A 15,000-nucleotide genomic window follows, 5' to 3' on the forward strand; every position below is an offset into this window, starting at 1 on the left:
TATATATATATGTATATGTATGTATGTGTGTGTGTGTGTGTGTGTGTTCACTAACAACAAGTCTAAAACAATACACCTGCTTAGGCTTTCATCTGAAATTGCAGTTAGCAGTGTTTGAAATGCACCAGGCTAAAATCACTTCTGTTTTGAATGTGTGGTTAACAATTTTGACAGCCGTGTGTTAGCGTTTCAACAAAGGGCTTTAAATCCACAGAGTTGTGAAGGTTGTGGTTAAAGCCATGAGATAAATGTGTAGACTTTTGAAAACTGTGTTCAAGCAATGAAAAACGAACTAGAGTTTGGTCCACATGATCTGCTGCTGTTCAGACTGTGGTTAGAGTTTTCCACATGTGGCTCCAGTTGTGCCCACTGTCGTTTGGCAATGAAAAGAAAAAAAAAGAAAAAACTATCATGAATCAGTGTGTTTTACTGTTTACTGTTGTAACTGGTTGGATGCTCCTGCTCAGGTAATGAGGGACTTCACACTCTTTCAGAGGCCACCACTACTACAGTGGAGTTGACAAGACAGCTTTCCTTAAAACAGCTGGTTAGTAGGATTTGCCCACAAACTTCAAATTCAAATATCTGAGTTATTTTCAGAGACTCAAATACTTAAATTTTTCCCTATGGACCAACACATTTAGATATATTGTGTTTTGTAGTATTGCTATTCATCAATATTTCATTTCATTAAATTAGCTAGTGGGACACTGGTGGACACTCTGGACCTTTAAAGTGGAAAATTATTAGTTTTGTCTCTTTGACCACATATTCTTTGTATCACACCAGCATATGTTAATTATCATAGATAAATATATATATATATATATATATATATATATATATATATATATATATATATATATATATATATATATATATATATATATATATGTATATATGTATCCACTTTGTTTGACCTGCAGGTCCTATAAGTGTAAAAATTAAGATGTACGGTCGTTCTTTTATCTGTCAGTTTGTGACGGTTTGTCAGTTTTGCTGCATCTATCCAGCAAAATTGTCCCAACAGACCTAAAACTGAAGCTCTAATATTTGCAGTATGACACTAAAAGGGATAAGTGTTTCCAGAAAACTACCTCAAGAAGCTCCACGCTGGTGTACTGGTTTAGAATTACATGTCAGTAAATGTTCAGACAAACGTAATTCAGATCTATTTGGACTTTGCGTCGATTATTGATGAGCAGTTGTTAAAGGTAGCTGTGATGGCCGAGTGGTTAAGGCGTTGGATTCGAAATCCAATGGGGTTTCCCCGCGCAGGTTCAAATCCTGCTCACAGCGTCTCTTTGGTTGATATCAATTAAAGAGATCAGCAAAGAACGCAAAAAGCCTCATATCAAAGACGTCTCCCTGTAGAGAAAATGATACGATACCCTTGTCACACTTCTGCCAAAATAAGGTTAGTAAGGTTTTTCAACAACAATATAGGCAGATAAATCTAGTATTAAAACCTTCCTCACATTTTCTTTATTTCTTTAATTTCTTTAATGTATGTTGCTTCTTAACTGAAGGGATATTATGACCGTATTTAACCGATGAATGACAATACCACGATGGACCACTTTACCTTTGTAGGAATTAATTTGGTATTTATAGCTATTATGCTGCTATATAACACATAATGAGCTTAGAGGACCAAAGATTTAATCATCATCAGCCCTTATCACATGAATGCAGCATCACACCGCACGTTTTTATCCAATCACAGTTGGAGTTTGAAGCGTATCTCGGCTATAATTGGCCAAATTGTCTGTCAGTCATTTTTCTAGGGCGTTGCCATTCTGGGCATATTCAGGAGCACTGGAGCAGAGCTTCTCCCTCTAAACGGCAAAACACGGGCTTGTTTAAACAGCAAGACAGATGAATGTCGTGCATTTCTGAGCAGAGATGGTCTTCTAACAGAGGTGAGCACACCATTTCTAAGCAAGTAATTTCTAATAATATATTAATGCCAGATGTTCACGAATAGCTTTCCCTCCCGTTATGCCCCCCGATGTTTTTAGCATGCACCTTGCAAAGCTAACAGTCCTCTGGCAGTGACAATGGTGCTGTCATGGAAAGCAGTCCGATTCTTAGGCTGTTTAACGTGACATAACATTAATTTAACTTTGCTAGAGTGTTGTTAGATAGTAGAAATCCGCTGTCATTGAGTTAAGCGTGTTGCTCTGAATGTGCTTTAGCTAACGGTACGCTCCTACACAGGGGCGTAACTAGCTAGCTAGCGGTTAGGTGCCCCCTGGGAGACTGAACCAACAACCTCCTTTTCTTCTCTCCGTTCCTTCCCCTTAAATATTTAAATATTCCTTTTTTGGTTCCCTCCAATAGGAAGACATTACATCTTAAGCCTTCAGTTAATCTGCTTTCTATTATTAGACTGTATATTTCTATCTTATTATTATTAATAATAATAATATTAATAATAATAATAACTTTATTTATAGCAACTTAAAAACAGAGTTTACAAAATGCTGTGACCGACAAAGCAAGGCAAAAGAAGGATTTCCAGAGGTCAATATAACCGAGAGCTTAACAGTGGGGCCAAATAATAGCCAAACAAAATGTGGTTAACTAAAAACAAGAAGACAAAAGACATAAAACATTCTACAGAGAAGACAAAAACAAACAGAAAAACAATAACAAATGAAAATATGCAAATAAAAATGACAAAAGCAAAAGCTTTTAAGAGGGTAGCTCACCTGGTAGAGCGTGCACCCCATGTACAGAGGCCTAGTCCTTGCCGCAGCAGCTGCAGGTTCAATTCTGACTTGCTGCATGTCATTCCCCCACTCTCCCCTTTCATGTCTAAGCTGTCCTATCAAATTAATGACCTAAACTGCTATAAAAACAGATTTTTTTCTGGCTTAGGATGGGCCTTTGAAGGGTGGTTGGGGGGACTACGTGATTTAAATAAATCACCAGGAGAGTCCGGTACAGCCTGACTCTGCGATGGAACTAATTAGCTCTCATATTCAAGTTTATGTTCTGTTTATTCAACGGTTGTTTGGTAAATGGCTCTTAAACTCCTTCAGGGGCCTGTTTCACAAAAGCAGAATATATAAATCCAGGATAACTGATAAAGCCAAGCTTGACTTAGTCTAATCTGTGCAGCCTGGCTTGGTGCGTTTCACGAAGGCCGAGCCGGAGCGACTAGGTTGAGCCAGCCTGAAGTAATTTGGATAGATGCGCGTCCACGGCTTTCCTCAAAATACCGCGAGGTCGATCACAGATTTACTGATGCCAAAATGGAGAATATGCATTTTACATACTTTTATACAGAGTGAGCAGCAGCTTCTTGTGAAAGTATGATGATGTGAAACACATTATTTGTATAAAAAGAAAAGAAACACGGCCACTGTAATGAAACAGCGAGAGAAAGCGTAGATGACGATCGCAAACCGACTGAATGCGTAAGCAGCCTAAATATATACATTAACTGACCACTGCTCTGAATTGAAACTGTCATAATCATACCATTCAAGGATTAGGCTACTAATCATTTGCACAAATTAACAGTAATACTCTTTGCTTTAAAAGTAAGCAGAAGATAATGTTACTCAGGAAATTTACCATGAAGATACAACGCTAGAATATGATGCATAAATATCTCTTTAACTCTGTTCCTTCCTCTCTCTCATGGGCTAAAATATACATTTCCTAAATCATATTAACTTCCACTGTTTGTTTTTAATGCAAAATGTACAACTGTTTGTTTTTGCAAATGACAGTGACTCATTGAATGGTTTTTTGGTTATTTTTTAGACTATCATTCAGTCTGTCCGCTATTATCTGCCACGCTTTTTCTCGAGTTTCATTCTCTACATATTATATGCCTTGTCCCACGCATAAAGACACTGAAGAAATTGGACTCTAAAATCTAGAATCTATAAAGATAATTAAGTGATAAATTCCATGCACACTGTAAACATGAATGGAACAGAGTATATTCATTAGTTATTTCCCCCCAGCAAAATATAAGGTCAAAAACCATTGGGGTGTCCTCTACCTGTTGTTACATGAATGCACAGTAGCCTACCTTACTATATAGTTATTGGTCCAGTGAACTAAGACTATTTGGGAGGATTGTACAATAAGGATATATTCTTAAAATTGTACAATCCTCCCAAATTATATTCCCAGTTTACTGGACAACACAAATTGTGTGCTAAGAATGCCAAATACAATGCACATGGAACCGGAACAAACATGATCCTTATTGTTAAAGAATAAAAAAAAAAGAAAATCAACTAAAATAATTGAAGGTGCATTGGTCAACTATAGAAATGTACAGCATTGTATGTATTGCCCTTAACATCGTAACAGTAACATCATTCATTTAAACACATTTGACATTTTACAACTTTACAAAAATTTTACATTTTTAACTGCCATAATATATTCATCAAACTTCTAACAACAATATGAACAGCAGTCTTCATACAGCAATATAACAGTAACAATGACCTTCACGTGAATAATTATTAAAAAAAAAATGGTCACAACTTTAAATAATATAATTATTAATATAATAATATATATATTAATAATATTAAATGAACAGCAATATGCACCTGTTGTATTTTTTTTCCAGGCTGATAACAAAAGGGTAAAACCACTGCTGAGTCATCAGAAAAGGCTCCAGGATTAAACAAATCTTGGCTGTTAGCCTGTTCAGGAGCAGGCTAGCTGCACAGAATAAATCTCCATGGTGATTTATGTGCCTCCGCTTTTGTGGAACCGAGTCAAGGCTAAATTCATCCAGGATAACGGGGAAATCCCGGCTTAATCCCTTATCTTGGTTTTGTGAAACAGGCCCCAGAGAGGATTTGCATCATCATCATCATCATCATCAATTCTTGTCATTTTGGTTCTGGTGATTTCCGTTGGGGCTGATTAAAAAAAAAAAAAAAAAAAAAAAAAAAAAAAAAACTCTTTGGGGGGGGGTGCCAAATTCCTCTATGCAGGAAAAACCCTGAAATAAAATAAACCAATATAAATAAAGAGCAATAAGAAGAAAAAATGGGTTTTGTAAAGTGATATAAAAGAGTTCACTGATTCTGCCAGCCTTATCTCCTCAGGCAGGTCATTCCAAAGTAAAGAGGTCCTAATGGCGAAAACACAGTCACCTTTTAAGCCTAAATATTGGAACGGCCAATAGGGCCCCGTCTGAGGATCTAAGGCAGTGAACTGGCTCATCTGGGGTCAACATCTCTGCTATATAGCTTGGAGCCAGACACAGAGGAGCGTTACATGATCAGTAAAAGCTTAAAATTAATTCTAAATCCAACAGGGAGCTAATGGAGAGAAGCCAGGATTGGGGTGATGTGATGTTGTTTGTTAAAACCAGTGAGAAGCCTAGCTGCTGCGTTCTAATCTTGCCTGTTTTCACCTACTCCTGCGACTGATTGTTTTTCCATCCTTGCTATCCTCCAGAGTGCTGATACTCCCCAACCATCATCGCACCACTCTTGACCCCCATCCCATCATCACCATGGAGACCACCAACAGCTACGTATTTATCCACGGGAAGAACATATCCCACAGTACCCTCGCGGGTTCTGCTATGGGGCCCCACATGTCCATTGACAAGCTTTTCCCGGCTCTCCTTGAGTGCTTTGGCATCATATTGTGTGGCTACATAGCTGGCAGGTAGGGCTGTGCAAGAACAGTTACACACTTGTTAATGATCCATTTTGAATTGATGTTTTTGCCCCAGTTTGCCAGAAAATGTGTGTGTATGTGAGTGAAGCTTCAGTTGACCCCCTAAAATGGCATTGCTCATAGTGTGTCAAATAAAAAGAAGCTCCCAATCAATTGTCCGAGTTACATAAAGACTCCTTCAGTTTTACATGTATGCAGCCAGCATGTTTTGGTTCTGATGTATGCATGAATTTTAGAGATACCCAATGAAAATATGAAAGTGAACAACCTCTGACTTTTATGTACGTTTATGGCTACTTCTTACATTCCTACCTGTAGGGCAGATATCATCACACAGAGCCAGGCGAAGGGTTTGGGGAACTTTGTGTCTAAGTTTGCTCTTCCAGCTCTGCTCTTTAAAAACATGGTGCTGTTGGACTTTGGAGACGTCATCTGGGCGTTTTTCTGGAGTGTCCTGATCGCTAAGGTTGGTGTCTGTGCATCTGTGTGTTTGTGGTAAAACTTTTACAATATGTGTATGTACTTACTTACTAACAACATGACGCGACTTTGGTGCTCCCATCCTGTGTGTAGGTGACAGTGTTTGTGCTGGTATGTGTGCTGACTCTGATGGTGGCCAGTCCAGAATGCAGGTACAGCAAGGCTGGCTTGTACGCCATCTTTGCTACTCAGAGCAATGACTTTGCCTTAGGATACCCCATAGGTGAGGTAGACAGAAAACACTAAACATCAATGTAATCTATACAACTGTCAGTGATGAGAAATGTTGTATTTAAGACTCAAAGATTATCCATCCTCTGTCTCTCTCTTTATTTGTAGTTGATGCTTTGTATCGGAGCACCTATCCAGAGTACCTCCAGTACATCTATCTAGTTGCCCCGGTCTCCCTCATGCTCCTCAATCCCATCGGCTTCGCTCTTTGTGAGGTGCAGAAGTGGAAGCAGGCCAGCCATTCACACAGCACTCTTGGCATCCTGGGAGTTGTGGTCCTACAGGTATTGTATATCCAGGTCTTTGAGAATAACAAACCATAGCATGTGTAAGACACCTTTTTATACCCTTTAGACGTAACACTTGAAGAAGTTATTTTATTTAACCCTCTTTCTGTCGCCTCGCAGGTGTTAAAGAACCCAATAGTATTCATGGTGATAGTAGGAATCCTCTCCCACTTTGCCCTGGGCCAGCAGATCCCTGCCGTGCTATCACAGTTCATAGATGGCTTGGCTAACTCTTTTGGAGGGGCGGCCTTGTTTTACCTCGGCCTCACTATGGTAGTTTTCTTTCGGTTTTGTTCAGTCTTGTTTAAAGCCTTACTGTACATTTAGCTTAATCATATTTCATTTAATTACAGAATTCAGTTTTTTTCAGCTAAGTATAATTTATTGTTTGAGCCATGTGTAAACATTAAGGATATAATCAGTTAAGTAACCTCTCTGTTTCTGTGGCAGGTCGGCCAGCTTAGAAAACTAACCAGAGACACTGGAGTTGCCTTGATTCTCCTCATCACAGCCAAACTGTAAGCGAACTGGGATGATAATGTAGGGTTGGCCTTACTTGCAGTATACTGTATATTAGGGCTACACAATGTCTCGTTTAAAAAAAATCGTCATCGTGATCTCAACTGGCGCAATAAAAACATTGCAAAAGGCTGTGACATATCGCAAAATATGGTCCGAGATTTTTTGTTAGTTAAAAGAAAATATAAGTAGAAAACGGCACTTTATTTTTTAATTGGTTCCTTTTTTATATTCAATTCAATGTATTCAATAAAATGTTGGAAATTATTTCCTTTCATTCTTTTAAATTCATAAAGCAATTTGTTGTCTTTTAGCAGAATACTGAAAGCAGCAGAAATGCAGAACTGAGTACACTTTAATATCTGTTTATTGCAAGTAATATCCTTATCGCGATATTCAACAACCCTACTGTAGCCCTACTGTATATAACTACATATTTAGATATAATAGATTTTATATACCTCCTCTATGACACATAGTCAACAAAAGCAGAAAATTATAAGCTTCTCAAAGGAAGTATTTTTTTGCAGGGCTGTTGTATTAAGGATTTAATACATCTCTGGGTTATTTTCAATAACTAGGACTGTTGAACAACTGTTGATTGTTTTTTTTTTTTTTTTTTTTTTTTTTTTTTCTCTCTCTACCTCCTCTCTCTCTCCAGCTTGGTGATGCCGCTGGTCTGTAAAGACATGGTGGATATTCTTGATGTAGGTGCGAACAGCACAAGTGCCAACCACACTAGTTTGTCTAACTTTGCTTTCCTATATGGAGTCTTTCCAACCGCACCTAGTGTGGCCATCTATGCTGCACACTACAACATCGAACTAGAGGTGGTAAGTACCATTGATGTATTAATCCTACTTGAAACTGCAATGTACTACTAATTTACTAATACTGAAGCAACAATACAATATTTAAAACATAATAAAATAGAAGAGGTTAAGAGACCGATCAAGCACTCTTTATGTAATGCACACGTTGAAGCTTTGAAGCATGGCTGGAAGCATTTTGACTTAAAAACAAGGCGTCCTCATGGTGTGGCAAAATTACGAGGCAAATACCTGTCTCCTGGTCAGGTCACATGAAAAGAATAAGCCATTAAAGGAACACTGTCACTTATAAACAAGCCAAGAAAATTCCAATTATTTGCTGGTAGTCAAATTGCTATTTAACAGTCTTAGTCTACAATACTCTGTATTCATTCCCCTTGCCAGGACACCACCCAGTCACATTCTTCTACTCCAGTTACATGTAATTGTAAATGAATAAGATCTTATGGCATTTGCCAGTGAGGAAAAGAAGCGCTGTCAACATGGACATCAGAACTGTCTTATAAATTAAGAGAAGTTACATTTTTAAGTTTGAGAATTGTGTACGAGAGAGCTTTGTTTACTAATTGCCTACTAATATTTGTGTTTACTTAAAGATGTAGTAGGTAAGCCTTATACAACTAACTTTCTGTCATATTTGCTGAAACTGACCCTATGTTCCAGTAGAACTACATGAAGCAGGTCATTTAAAAAAAATCCGGCTCCTCTGGCACCACCTACAGCCTGTATTGGGGTTTGGAAAAATCCACCGCTCCCTGTTCAGATGCACCAATCAGGGCCAGGGGGGGTGTGTCTAACTGCGTGTCAGTCACTACTCATGCGCACGCATTCATTCTCCCTTGTGGGGGGAGGGGCTTAGGAGACCGTTTTGGCCTTTAGTGGAAAGGGGGGGAGGGACTGAGAAGTTGTCGATGTTGAAATGTTTTGGCTAAGTCCTGGATCTTCACAATCCTACCTACAGCACCTTTAACTGTATTGGCGATATTTTAATATTTATTATCAGAATTTAGATGTTCATTAGTTTCATCTGGAAAAAGGTGGAAGAGAAGAAAATATGTTTATTTCTTTTAATTAAAAAGCACAAGATACATTTTTTGAATCCTCCGAAGGTCATTATTTCCATTTTAGTGTGTTTTGTCTTTCTCTTTGTCCTCTCTTTAGGTAACATCAGGGATGGTAATCAGTACGTTTCTGTCTGCACCGATCATGTACGTGTCGGCCTGGTTATTAACAATCCCTCTAATGGACCCGACCCCCCTGGTGAAAGAACTTGAAAACGTTAGCTTCAACATCAGCATTGTCAGCCTCGTAGCACTGGTAAGTATGTTTGCAGGCATATCTTGGGGACTATGATTAAGAATGAAAACCGCAAGAACAATTTTTCAGACGTCACTGGTTAAGTTACATGTAAGCAGCAGTTAGAGTTTAAGGGCAGAAAGTTGTTACTGACGTGTGTGGGGCACATGATGAATAATTCAACGCTGATTTCCCAAATTCAGAAATACAAATTGTATGATCATGTGTCTGTGTCTTCTCTCAGGTGTGGACCATAGTGGTGATGTTGCTAAGCAGGAAATTTAAGAGACTACCTCACCTTTTTGCCTTAAACCTTTTCTTGGCTCAGGTCAGTCCCACCTTGAGCGATCTAAAGCTTAAAACATCTTATTGATTGTTGATTGTGAGCGTTTATAGAGCTTGTGCTTCTCTTTTCATTTAAATATTTATTTATTGTTTATTTAATGTTTTTACATTGGCTCCTCATATTCACTTTCCTATTCTACCTACTGTGCTCTAGTTTTTAGTGTGTGTCAGTATGATCTTGTGGAACTTCTTGGTGAAACAAGAGGATAATCTGCTCAGCAAGATTCTCACCTTCACTCTGCTCTATGGGTCTCTGTACAGCACCTACATTTGGACAGGTAAGTGTGTGCATTTGTTAGCTTTAAAGAACACATCATTTTCCATAAATTTGACTACATTTGACTCAATACTAAAATTTGTGTTGTGTTTAGCATGTACACACTGGTGCTTGCATGTAAGTGTTTTGTCCTGTTTTTTTTTTTTTTTTTTTTTTTTTTTTTTAGGTTTAATCCCTCTCTGTCTGGCTCTGACTAACAGAGATGATCTGCTGAGACTCCGACCAGGAATATTCATGATTTTGGGTTGGGGGTACGTCAGCACACACAAACACTTCAAGATTTTCTTTGAAAACTTTAAAATCTTCATTGGTTTGATGTTAACTGTTACTGTACAAAGCAACAGGTCTGCTTTATAGATCGTTGCATCCAAAATCTATTTAAAAAGTCTGTCTGTCTGTGTGTCTGTGTGTCTGTGTGTCTGTGTGTCTGTGTGTCTGTGTGTCTGTGTCTGTGTGTGTCTGTGTCAGGGTTCCCTTCCTGATGGTTGGAGGTCTTCTGATATCAGGAGACAGGACTGATACCATAGACTCTGCCTTCTTCTATGGTAGAGCTCAGGTCAGAAAAACACCAGCTGGTATTCTGCGTTACATTTACATGATGTATTTTCGACTGTCTTCTCTCTTTCTTCTGCTCTGCTCGAGTCTGTTCAGCTCCCATTTAAGTCTGTCAAGGAGATCTCTACTTTTACATATAATTAAGAATGTTATATAAATCAAATGTATAACCTAAAATGAAGTAGTCCAGTAAGTTTCATTCATATTCTGTTCTCTCTTTCTCCAGATAATCAGCACAGCAGTGGTGCTTGCAGTCAGCCTGGTGCTTGGTGCGATATCTCTGATGGGCCTCAGCCAGGGGGACAGGGAGCAGAGTGGCTATCAGGCCCTGAACAGAGCTGCAGTAACAGGCATCACTGATGAGCTGAGGGCCCCTCCTGGCCTGGAGGATTCACAACAACCGTCACAGCCGCAGATGGCAAATTCCCCTGCCGGCAGCATCAACTCAGGTAGCTCTAATCTGTATTAATACAGATGAAATCCCAATAACATTTGCCTGAAATAAAACAAAAATCTGGACTGATTGTAAGCAGATTGTGTTAAAATAAAATAAATAAAATGTGTTAATTTTATTAATCTTAGATACATACAGTTGTTTTTAAATGTTTTGCTGGACTTGCACCTGAACCACTTTGTAAATTAGTGAACAGGTTGGAATCTTCAAGATCCACAAGAGCTGCTGCATGTGGAGACTGTAAAACCTCTTTTGCCCAAAATGTTTTTTCTGGGAGCCAAACTGTGGAACTGGCTCCCTACAAATATAAAGGCTATACCCAAATTCTCCACCTTCTTAAAAAATTAGTAAAAGCATGGTTAATACAGCAGCAGCAGTGTGATCATGCCATATGAAATGTGTGAAAATGTATAGCTGTGAGGTGTGCATCTGTGTGAGTCCGAGTTAATGTGTTTATTTACTACACTTATTTTTATTGTTGTTAACTGGTTTTTTTTTGGACATTTTATTGTATTCACTGTAAAAATTTGACTTCTTTTATTATTTGAACTGTTAAAAGCCCTCCTAGGGATAGGTGTTGTGAATTAGCCATGGCTACAAACACTGTGATACAGGCATCGGATTGTTATTTATGTAATAATCTATGTTTTTTGTATCTGTCCCTATTTAAATAAACTACAAAAAAATAAAATGGTGACAGGGTTTAAGTAATCCAATATAAGCACAGTTGAAATGAGTCCGTAACTTAAACCAAACAATACTCACCATCTGATGTACATATCAATATTTGTACTGTCTTTGTTGTGTTGCCAGAGCTCCACGGTTTCTCTCCTCTCCAGCCCATACCTGACATGATAGCCTCTACGCAAAGGGAGCACACAAACAGCACAAGTAACAAACACAAATTTAATAATGTACTTTTCCGTCTTTCAAATGTAAATTGTGACATTTTGTTTGCATGACCTGTTGGTAGAGATATTCTACATTCCATTAATTTATGTATCTAAATCAAGCCAAGCTAACACAGAAACCAAAGCAAGACACCAGCAATGGTCTGTATAATAAAATTGAGATTCATTTAACAAGTCATAAATTAGAATTGGCATTCCCACCTTGTGTTAGTGTGAGCACTGGTATGTTAATACATTTACTTCTAGAGGGGGAAAAAAAAAGAAAACAAAATATCACGTGTTATGCAGTCATTTGTAACCTCATGAAAAAATATCAGGACGTGAGAAATTTTTCCAATCGCCCTGGAATTTTTTTAAAGTTATGGTTATTTTCCTCTCTAGGCCACAGTGGGGCGCTGTGTGACGGGCAGCAGGGTTCTTCCTCCTCTGAGCAGCCGCTGAACCTGCCGCCACCTGGGCTTCAAACCACTGACGATACACAGACAGTCCGACACGTTCTGCTCTGTCTGCTGCTCTTTGTCAGCCTGCTAGCGGTGAGGATAAAATACTTTTTATTTTATCTGGCTGACTTGTATGAAATAAATATGGGAGGCTGAGCTCCGTACTGTTAAGATACATGTCTGATTGGTGGATGTCTCTGTCTGTACATGTATGAACAGAACCTGTCCAGCTGTCTGTGGTGGCTGTTCAACAAAGACCCAGGAAGACTTTACCTCGAACTACAGTTCTTCTGTGCTGTGGCAAACTATGGACAGGTACCACTGAGTGTAGTTTGTGCATTAAATGTGTAAAGATGAACGGTTACAAGTGCATAAATATGTCTGACTGTACAGTAACTAGGGCTGCGCAATATATTGATTATCATATCGATATCGTAATATGAGACTAGATATCGTCTTAGATTTTGGATATCGTAATATGGTAAGTGTTGTCCTTTACTGGTTTTAAAGGCTGCATTAGAGTAAAGTGATGACATTTTTTCTGACCTTGCCAGATTGTTCTATTATTTGCCTATACCCACTTAGTCATTATATCCACATTACTGATGATTATTTATCAAACATGTCATTCTATAAATAACATTTTGTTAAAGCACCAATTGTCAACCCTACAATATATTATATTGATATTTGGTCAAGAATATCTTGATATTAGATTTTCTAACAGTAACTATTATTCATCTGTTCCTTTGTCCCAGGGTTTCCTGTCCTTTGGGATCTTTGGTCTGGACAGACACCTCATCATCCTGCCCTTCAAGAAGAGGTGAGGGAGACTTCAGCAGATTATCTATCTCATTCATAATGGTTTCTAGATTTATTTGAGATCAAATGAGGAAACGCTGAACTAGAACAATGCTGGTGTCTGTGTCAGGTTGCTTGGGCTGTGGCAGGGCAGGGACAGTGAGGATCTGAGTCCCTTCGGTGTACCAGAAGAGGTCAGACTCACCTGTACCCAGTTTGTCCGCTACCACAAAGACCAGTGTGTACAAGACATAGTGCACACGCGCAGGTACGAGTACGGGTTTGTTTGCCTTTATGTGTCATACAATGCGTTTTGTCTTCTCTTTTGAAAGCAAATGTGAATATTTGCTCAACATGTAATCAAAGAGCTTTGATTGGAAATTTCCTTCTTTCGGTACATCTTCTGCTTTTTGTTTTATTATTATATTTTATTCCAGCTTTGATTTTGTTCTCTTTTGGCTCTGAGCTGCTTGGCTGTGTCCCTGCCAGATGAATTCTGGCCCTGTTAATTTCCACATTATTACTGTTGTGTTATTATTTTATTTCCCTTTTGATTTTTCTCTGCATCCTCTTTGCATGTTTTGTTTTGCTGTGGTAACTGAGGTGCTTTTACCACCCAGTAGTTGTTTTGCTTTCAAAAAAAAAATTCAATTTGAACCATTAGACATTCATATTGCATGTTGTGCCTAGCACCACGGTTTGCAGTACATGCTTAATTTTGCAGATATTAATATTTCCAAGAAGCATTAGCTGTGACAGCTGTTACTGGCACACAACTCTAGAACTAGTAATAGTCTAAGTCTTAAGAACAGAAAATCCCTAAATTAGCTATGAACTATTTTGATTGTTTCCCTTGTTTACTTTTTAGCAGTAAGCAATTTGAAATCTTTAAATGTTTTAAATGCTGAATATGAAATTTCTACAAACGTTTCTGGATGCTAATGAGTCTTAGGTGCTTTTCCTTTTATTCTAACACATTCAGTTCTTTCCACTATTCCTTTCTTATCTTTATTAATTATTGTCCTTTACTTTCTTCCCCTCATATTTCATTTCTTTCTCCCTGCTTCCCATTGCCTGCCCTTTTTTCCCTTTTTCTTTCTTCTCACACCAAAGTGGCTCAGGAGAGAGTGTGAGCGCCTCAACAGGTGAATCCTTCCTCTGATAATGACAGGTTTGGAGGAGGAGGAGGACTACAGGAGGAGAATGGCGCTTTGAGACATTCCCCCTCCCATCAGCCCCAGCACCTACACCCGCATCAGGATCTTCAGGAGCAACGAAACGACGAGCCGCAGAATCTGCACCAGATTCACCCAGCTCACGATCCAGCTCACGATCCAGCTGAATCCTGCGGCCAGTGTTTGCTTCCATCCCGACCCCGGCTCGAGCCGGAGAATAAAAACCCAGCACATATTGTCAACTCTGATATTCCAGAGGAGCAGATTCCCCAGCTCCGGTCTAACCAAGCTCATGACCCAGTTGATCCTCATCACCTACACCAGCATGGTCTTGCTTCGAGCCCACCCCATCTCCATCCACATCCCCAGTCCCATCATGACAATGTGTTTCGGGGCAGTGACTTGGTGGACTGGCTGGTTAAGCGAGGCCTGTGTGCTGGGCGAGCCGAGGCCCGACTGTACGGCGTTCGACTTCAGCAGGGAGGAATGTTAGCTCACCTGACAGGCCAGCACAGCTTCAGGGATGAACCCTCCCTGCTGTACCACTTCACACGGGAGAGAGAGGGGGAGGGATGGTCCCAGATCATGGGAGAGGAAGTGAGTAGATAGGATGCGGAGGAAGTGGTATATTTGAAGGTGTGTTTGCTTTGATTGACAGGTGTCTTAGGCTATTTATGGTGGTTGCCTCCTGCTTGTCCACATTGACTTCACCTGTGGCCAAAA

General features: G+C 39.2%; 1 protein-coding gene and 1 non-coding gene across 3 annotated transcripts in view; both read left to right on the plus strand.

Moving 5' to 3' along the window:
• Positions 1-1,217: 1,217 nt before the first annotated feature.
• On the plus strand, positions 1,218-1,299 carry trnas-cga (transfer RNA serine (anticodon CGA)). Its single transcript has one exon. It is a non-coding gene; the product is annotated as a tRNA-Ser (tRNA).
• Positions 1,300-1,784: 485 nt separating this feature from the next.
• gpr155b (G protein-coupled receptor 155b) overlaps positions 1,785-15,000 on the plus strand; it is a 13,448-nt gene continuing 232 nt past the window's right edge. Inside the window, exons 1-20 of one of the 2 annotated variants that reach the window (XM_028603643.1) lie at positions 1,785-1,922; positions 5,449-5,664; positions 5,995-6,142; positions 6,250-6,379; positions 6,496-6,671; positions 6,795-6,947; positions 7,125-7,192; positions 7,855-8,026; positions 9,185-9,340; positions 9,564-9,647; positions 9,819-9,942; positions 10,108-10,192; positions 10,410-10,497; positions 10,723-10,945; positions 11,764-11,841; positions 12,243-12,394; positions 12,521-12,616; positions 13,060-13,124; positions 13,233-13,370; positions 14,274-15,000. The exon at positions 14,274-15,000 is cut by the window's right edge and continues 232 nt beyond it. In XM_028603643.1, the coding sequence (XP_028459444.1) occupies positions 5,507-5,664; positions 5,995-6,142; positions 6,250-6,379; positions 6,496-6,671; positions 6,795-6,947; positions 7,125-7,192; positions 7,855-8,026; positions 9,185-9,340; positions 9,564-9,647; positions 9,819-9,942; positions 10,108-10,192; positions 10,410-10,497; positions 10,723-10,945; positions 11,764-11,841; positions 12,243-12,394; positions 12,521-12,616; positions 13,060-13,124; positions 13,233-13,370; positions 14,274-14,886 (2,907 nt within the window). In that variant the 5' untranslated portion in view covers positions 1,785-1,922; positions 5,449-5,506 and the 3' untranslated portion in view covers positions 14,887-15,000. Of the gene's footprint in view, positions 1,923-5,448; positions 5,665-5,994; positions 6,143-6,249; positions 6,380-6,495; positions 6,672-6,794; positions 6,948-7,124; positions 7,193-7,854; positions 8,027-9,184; positions 9,341-9,563; positions 9,648-9,818; positions 9,943-10,107; positions 10,193-10,409; positions 10,498-10,722; positions 10,946-11,763; positions 11,842-12,242; positions 12,395-12,520; positions 12,617-13,059; positions 13,125-13,232; positions 13,371-14,215 lie in introns of both variants that reach the window. The other variant, XM_028603644.1, reaches the window with a different exon arrangement.

This window comes from Perca flavescens, chromosome 17 (assembly GCF_004354835.1).
Source record: "Perca flavescens isolate YP-PL-M2 chromosome 17, PFLA_1.0, whole genome shotgun sequence".
NCBI lineage: Eukaryota > Metazoa > Chordata > Actinopteri > Perciformes > Percidae > Perca > Perca flavescens.